The sequence below is a fragment of the Limulus polyphemus genome, unplaced genomic scaffold (assembly GCF_000517525.1).
Source record: "Limulus polyphemus unplaced genomic scaffold, Limulus_polyphemus-2.1.2 Scaffold1875, whole genome shotgun sequence".
NCBI classification, from domain to species: domain Eukaryota; kingdom Metazoa; phylum Arthropoda; class Merostomata; order Xiphosura; family Limulidae; genus Limulus; species Limulus polyphemus.
In genome coordinates, this window is record NW_013667485.1 from 85,102 (window position 1) to 92,630 (window position 7,529).

General features: G+C 34.3%; 1 protein-coding gene across 1 annotated transcript in view; it reads left to right on the plus strand.

Moving 5' to 3' along the window:
- The window catches only part of LOC106465224 (protein unc-45 homolog B-like), a 152,579-nt gene that overhangs the window by 21,695 nt on the left and 123,355 nt on the right, over positions 1–7,529 (plus strand). The window contains exon 3 of the mRNA XM_022393080.1: positions 5,535–5,710. Within this exon, the coding sequence (XP_022248788.1) occupies positions 5,535–5,710 (176 nt within the window). The remainder of the gene's footprint in view (positions 1–5,534; positions 5,711–7,529) is intronic.

Genomic DNA, 7,529 nt, shown 5'->3' on the forward strand with positions numbered 1-7,529 from the left:
GGGCATAGTATTCAGAAGTAGTTTGCTGGAGAAGCATAACATCTATATTCCAGCTTATTTTAAAACTGAGTGTTTGGATACACCTTTCTAACATGCTATCCTTGGGAATAGTATTCAGAAGTAGTTTTCTTTCTCATTTGTACATGACTTGTACTATTGTGAACTTTTTGTAGTAAACTTATAGATGTTTTCCATATAGAACAGTGGATGTTTTTATAAGTACTGAGGGGGCTTTCTTCACATCATGTCTTTAAACTGCCCAGTATGTTGTTATGGAGCCCATGCATTAACATTATATTAGCTGGTGATATTATTTTGGAGATTACCCTTCAAGATTAATGCTTTTTCTTTTCCAGGAATGTTAGGCTTTTTTCTGTGCTACCTCCATATCTGTGTGAAAAGCGTAGCTAAGAATTATAGTAGAGGTGAGATATCCGTGATTCAAATTAATCAAATATTGTAGTGTATTTGAAAAATATGCTTATTTTTGCTATATGATACATTCTCTCCTGTGTTACCAGTTGAAATTGAATTAATTTTAGAGCTGTGTTGGATAGGTCTGGTAGATAACAAGAATTTACTCTAGATACCAATTACTAAACCTCTTGCTAACCGAGTTGTTGTAGAGTGAAGTTACGAGACTGGACACAAAATCTAGTTCAAGATACACAATCTTTGTTATAACACAATGTAAACCTTTTCTCTCATCCTGTCTAGACCAACTGAAATGATATTTCAGATTGTAGTGACCAAACTTAACATTCCTTAGCATGCAAAATACTTCATCTTTACACTGGATGAATAGTGCTATGAACATGACTGGTCATTCTCATTACAACCTCTGTATATCACCTGAACAACCACTGAAAGACAGTTCTGTCTACATCCTTCCCAGGCAGAACAGGTATTATCCACTTTGAGAACATCAAAAGAACAAAGATGGCTTAGAACAAAATTAACTAAATGGCTTTCTCAAAAATGTGTATTGTGAAACCTGTACATGTATGGAACAGAAAATAAATTCAAAGTAATTACTATAATATTAAATAATATATAAGTTGGATACGTATAGATAAGAGTCAGTTGTAAATACTCCTACATGTTTGGCATGACATATTTATATACCACATATATAAGTTGGATAAGTGTAAATGAGAGTCAGTTGTAAATACTGCTACATGTTTGGCATGACATATTCATATACCACATATATAACTTGGATACGTGTAGATAAGAGTCAGTTGTAAATACTGCTACATGTTTGGCATGACATATTTATATACCACATATATAAGTTGGATACGTGTAGATAAGAGTCAGTTGTAAATACTGCTACTTTGCTGCATGGGCTTCCTTCTCTCATCTACCTTTTTCCCCTCCTCCCCTGATATTAGTATTTCTAACAAATAACTTTTTTATTTCTACTTCATGCCAATCTCTAGCTGCCTCAGCCTCTCAGGCTTCAATTATCGTATTCTAAGGTGTTTCATCACGACTCTTTCTTTTTTTCCTTGACCTTCAGTCTCGAGAAACTCTTCTTCTAGTTTGGGGGATCTGCTCCTTCTCATTTTTTGTCTCTCCTTGGTCTCAGTCTGCTCACCTTCTTTGTGTCTCTCCACACTTTACCTTCTTTCAGAAGCTCTTCATTGCAACTCTGATTGCTTCGTTAGTGAAAATCATACTTTTTTTTTTATTTCCACCTTGGCTACCTTGATTCTCTAACATTTTCTGGCACCCCAATTAACTTTTCTTTTTTTTTTGCTTCTGAAATTTGCTTGACTGGGAGATCTCTGTTTGGTATGCTTCCTTATTTATTGGAAGCTTGAGATGAGGCAGCTTGATAGCAGTATTCTCTGCTGACTTTGGATTTTTGCCTTGCTCAGTCCAAGGGGTCCATACAGCTTCTATCTAGTCCTCAGAAGCCTTATAGGGTTACTCTCTTTCCTGCTTCTCAACCTCTTGCTATGTTTTGATGTCCCCATCTTGGAGAGCTGGGCGTCACAGATTACAAAAGTGAATTTTTACTAGAGACAACCATTGTCTTCTATACACTGAAAGCTCCATTTTCCTACTTTTCACTTCTGTGGATTGAGTTGTGTGTTTAGTAGTGGATTTTGCTAATCATTTAATTTGATTATTTCAGTGAAGCCTGGCAGTTCAAAGATGGACGAATGTACATAGTTTTGGCGAGTTATTATTTTCAATTAATATTTGTAGTTTTGTTGTAAAACAAAATATACATCACTATCTGTTGCCTATAACATTATGATGCATAATACAGCTTCAGCAGTAAAGAAAAACCTGTATAAAGTAAAATATGGATGGTATTTAGTAATTGATGGGCTTATTAATTTATATTAATTATATTCATTTACTATTTCATGAATGAATTGATAATGATGACTAAATGCCACCATACCATCATCACTGTGTTTTTAAAATATGCAGCAGTCCCACACAGATCTTCTTCAAGTCAAATAACTTGATGATTGAATAAATATTTTTTACTTAAAACATATCAAGATTGTGATTAGAAATAAAGTAGCTAGATAGCCAGTTTACTAAACTGCATTGTTTGAATATGATAAATATAAGAATAATATTCAATAAAGATTTGAGGCATCAGAATATTTTGAATTTGCCTTAACATATTGACTAAACAGTAAATTTAACTAAACTTATGAGATTTGATGATGATTTTATTTGATGAACATAAAAACTTGCACTTATAAATATTGCAACTCAGTAAAATCATATTATAGCTATTAAAAATTAAAAACACCATATTCAAGCAAAGAACCAGACATCAACAAAATACCTTTATTATGCCTTAAGCAGTCTCTAGTCATGCATCCTCTTTGTTTCATATTGTATATATTCTTATGTGTAGGCAAACTACTTGTACCTGATGATGACAGACTTGTCAAAACATTGTACATTTGTTACTGTGTGAAATTTGTAAAGTTTGGTACTCATTTCAACCTGTCTCTAGACTGCTTACCTTACCCTACAGTTATCTAATGTTTTCACATTTGAAATTTCTGTAGCTTTCAAACAGATATAATTTAACACCCAAATTCTTTATCAATTCATGAATGAATGAAATTTAAAGGAAAATTTGTATTTCAAATGATGATGTTTCTTTCTGTAAAATTAGAAGCAGTTTATTATCAGCTCCTCTGATACTGATTTCAGGCCTCAGCTTATGCATGAGAAAACTCTCACATGGAAACTTTTTTCATCACTGCCACTTGCTATGATCTTGAATTAAATTGGATGACATTCTCTTAAAGCATGTTCAAATATAATAGACTTGCATTATCAACCTTCTGGGGTTTCAGTGATTTTGTTCCAACCCTGATTGATGTCTTTGAGATTCCCCTCACCATCATGTTCCTACTTTTTTTTGGTCACCAGTATAGGACTCTGCATCTCTGAGTCAGGATTGGTCCATTCTCTTTCAGGATTTTTGTCAACAACTTACTGTCTCTTCCCTGACCTTTATTTTTTCATTCTCAGGTTCTTGCAGATCTCTCTCTGAGCCTTTCTCATCAGTCATCATCATCATTATGTGGCTCCTCTTCTTTTGTTCTCGAGGCTCCCTTGTGTCCCTTTTTTAAATATTTGACCATCTGATCCTTGTACCATCTTTCTCCAAAGACGTATTTTATTCTTCTTGCTCGTGGGATATAGCACTCTTGAGATATGGCATTTTGACTTGGATACCTCCTGCACTCATTATCCCAGGGACAGATTAATTTTATTCCCAGGCTGCTGCTCCTTTGCCTTTGCTGCTCTGATTGAGACTCTTGACATTGTCTTTTTTGTTGTTGTGGGATTCCTCTTCCTCCTGTAACTTATCTCCTTTCACTCTGATCTGTTGAGTTGAGCAATTGATTTGGCTCACTTTCGTTTTTCTCTTGTCACCTCCTATGAAGTTTGTCATCTGACAGCTTCTCACATCTCTTATCATGGATGCCCTGCAGTTGAAATCTTGCAGTCAGGGATGTGGATGACCCTGACACATGTGTGTCCCATTACTTAAACCATGTTGCAGTTTAATTTGTTTCTGGATTTTGTCTCTCTTCAGTCACCATTCTCTAATCTCCCCAAAGGCTCTGGAGAGGTTAATTATTGTTATTATTATTTTTTAATTCATTTATTTATTTTACTATAATTTTTGCAGGTCCCTCATCAAATACATACTAGACAATGAAACCCACCATGTAACCAAAATTCACAATGAATTGGGTAGAATAGAACGTGTTAAGCCCATCTGTCCCTGACGAATGAGGAAGTTTTCCACAACACTGTATGGCAAAATATATATTTCACATTCAAAGTCATAATTCAAGGGAAAAAAAGGACAGCACCAATTGTGATCCTGCTCTCACTCCTGACTAGTGCCTGCTGTCTCTATTTATGGTAATCTGTTGCACAAAATATCAGTGTATTGGGACATTGTACATATAATAGAAACTCCTTTTGGTCCACACACACACCTCTTTTTATTCCTACCCCTTTTTCTTTAAGTGAAGTAATGGGAGAACCCTTACTTCCTCAGTCCCAAGCTGCTGGGAAGGTCAATATAGATAGTTCTCTTCAGGTCAGTGTAATCCCACTGGTATGAGACTAAGTGGATGCACCCTTCAATTAGAAGTAAGGTTGAATTGGTTACTTGTAAGTATAATACAGGCCACCCCCTACACTAAGAATTACACCATAATCCAGTAATTAAGCCAGCTGGATGGGTTTTGAGCAGTCTTTACAATTTTCCCACCCATAAGACACTTTAGCACCCAGGAAGTTGTTCAGACAATACCTTTTTCTATATCTCATTTGTTTGGCAAAGAGTATTTTCTGCATGAAATGGATGTGATCTCCCACCAAATGATTTTCCACTAGGTTTTCCACTCCCTAGTGGGTGACATGCTCCATGAGTTTTATATTTATAATGGCATATATTATTAGAAGGAAGCTCATATTTTTCATTTTCCTTATCTACACTGGGCTGTCCACCATAATAGCAATAGGAAATTCTAGCTGTCAGTACCATTGAGTGGTGATTAGCATTTCTGAAGTTAGCATATTTAATTTCCTTAAAATGTATTTCAGATACCTTTTCATGGAACCACCTATCTTTCCTCTCCATTTCTGGTGTGTTTCTTTTGCATTGTCAAGAATGAGCTTGTAGTAATACACAATATGTTCAAGGGGATTATTGTTTATGGTTGGTGAAGGGCTATACTCTAATGTTAATTGCATTATAGACTGGCACTATACATGTGTAGAGTTGGAAGTTTTGTTCAAGGTTTGGCACATGCACAAAAAGGTCTTTTAAACAGTTCTCTGAGTATCTAACTGAAATACATTTTTAGATAAGAAAAATGTTAGCTTTAAAGGATAATACAAAGAAATTCAAACCCTTCTATGTATTTTGAATATTCAATGGTCAATGAAATAATTCACAAGAAATTGTTATTTCTACAGATAATTAAAAATACTGAGTTTGTCATATTTTTCTAACATGTTAGTTTTGGAAGAAGAACCATCAGATGTAAAGGCATTGTTTCGCCGATCTCAAGCTTATGAAGAACTTGGAAACTTTAATGAAGCCTTTAAAGATGCTTTAGCTGTCCAACACTTAGAGCCAAGAAACACTGCAATACAGCCCGTTCTAAGAAGACTGAACATTAAATTGCAACAAATTGTGAGTATGCATGTATAATATGGTATGTTAAATATATTTCATATACCTGGCAATTTTATAGTAAGTTCAGTGAGAAGTTTCTATCTTTTGTTAGCATTGTTGTAATAATATAGTAAGATTAACTAAACAGAATAGCAATAATTTGCCAAATGCAAATCAAACATGAATGTGTATATACTGCTGTAGCTTTTTTAAAAACTGTCAAAGTGCAGTTTTTAAAAATATTGCTAGTATAGAGAAACCAGTAGTTGCTATACTTAAGATTTGATTTAATGACAAAACTGATATACCTAGTGAATATTATAGGTCTACAGAATAATAGGTTATTTTACTGAAAACTATATTGCAAAGCAATTTAGAATTCTGTAACTGAGGTTTAAGAAGAAAGAGACTGGACACAATGTAAAATACACAGTGAAAACAAATCTTTATTTAAACTCAAAAATATTCAAAATAATGTAAGTATTAGATGGACAGTGTCTTTACTAGACAGCTAACACTCTAAGCTCATCTAATTTATAAAGAAGTTTATTAAGATTTAATTAACATTGCAGCTTAAATGTTAGAAGGATATTGCTTTGTACTGAAAGAAGTTAAATTTCACTTACCAAATTGAAGACTTAAGGCTAAGAGAGAGAGCTAAGATATAATAGTATTGTATACCAAGTTCTATAATATTGTGCCTCTCAAGATGCAAGTGTCACTTGCTCACAACCCTATGGAAACATAAGGATATTTGTATTCTCAAGACATCACCTAACCTTCCACTGTAGGACACTGCTGTTGATATCCTTGCATAACGTATAGCATTACTGCCATACCTTTCATGGACAGACCAGGGTTTACCTGAAGAAAATTACAAAAAACAAAGGCAGCTAGAATGATAGCAACTTACAAATTTTCTTGACCATTTGCTACATGAAAACTGCACATACCAGAATAACTGACAAATTTCAACAAGGTACCTTACTTCTGCTCATATATATGGCTATTCTCGTTCAGTACTGCTCCCTAATTGCAAAATATGTTTTGCATGCCACAAACCTTTCACTGCCATGCATCCCACGACTCACATGGTTTAACTGATTCTTGCTTCCAAATTATCATGCAACAACCTTCCACCAATAGTAGTGCTACACACCCATGTAACTCGTGACTCCCTCTATACTATTCTACCTATCACTTCTTATTTGGCAGTACTCGTGTTCTAATGTTTAGTTTGTGCTCTCTTCAAATGTTTTTTTTTTTTTAGTATCAATTTCTCTCAATCAGTTTACTATTCATTATACAATAATGATATTTGTATCTTATTCCAAAGTGGAATTATTTTATATTTCTATTCAGTTATGGAACGTAATACTTCATTACAAATTTTTTATACTTTTTATTTCTTTATGCCAGGATGGTTGTATTTGGTTATTCATTTCGAATTCTGAATTCTAAGTTATCACTTTGGAGGACCTACCTTCTATCAGCACATTTACACGGGCTTCAGGTGGTGGTCCTTGACTGGGAAATTATCAGCTTTACTTTGTCGGGAGATTGATCATCCAATGAGTTGACCTTCATCGGGTCTCAACTCGAGTTTTGGGGGCCCACAAATTTTGAAATAATTTGTAAAGATAAGGCATTATACTGTTATGGTTTTTGAATATTTTTACTGTTAATATTATTATCCGTAGTTATTTGGGTTCAATAACATAAGTTTAGATTGGTCAGTACTCATAGTCAAGTTCAGGTTTGAAATTAGAGCTTAGTTGTATCTTTTGTCCTATAACATTAGGTTAGGCTTAACATGGGTCATTGTTATTTTAGGATT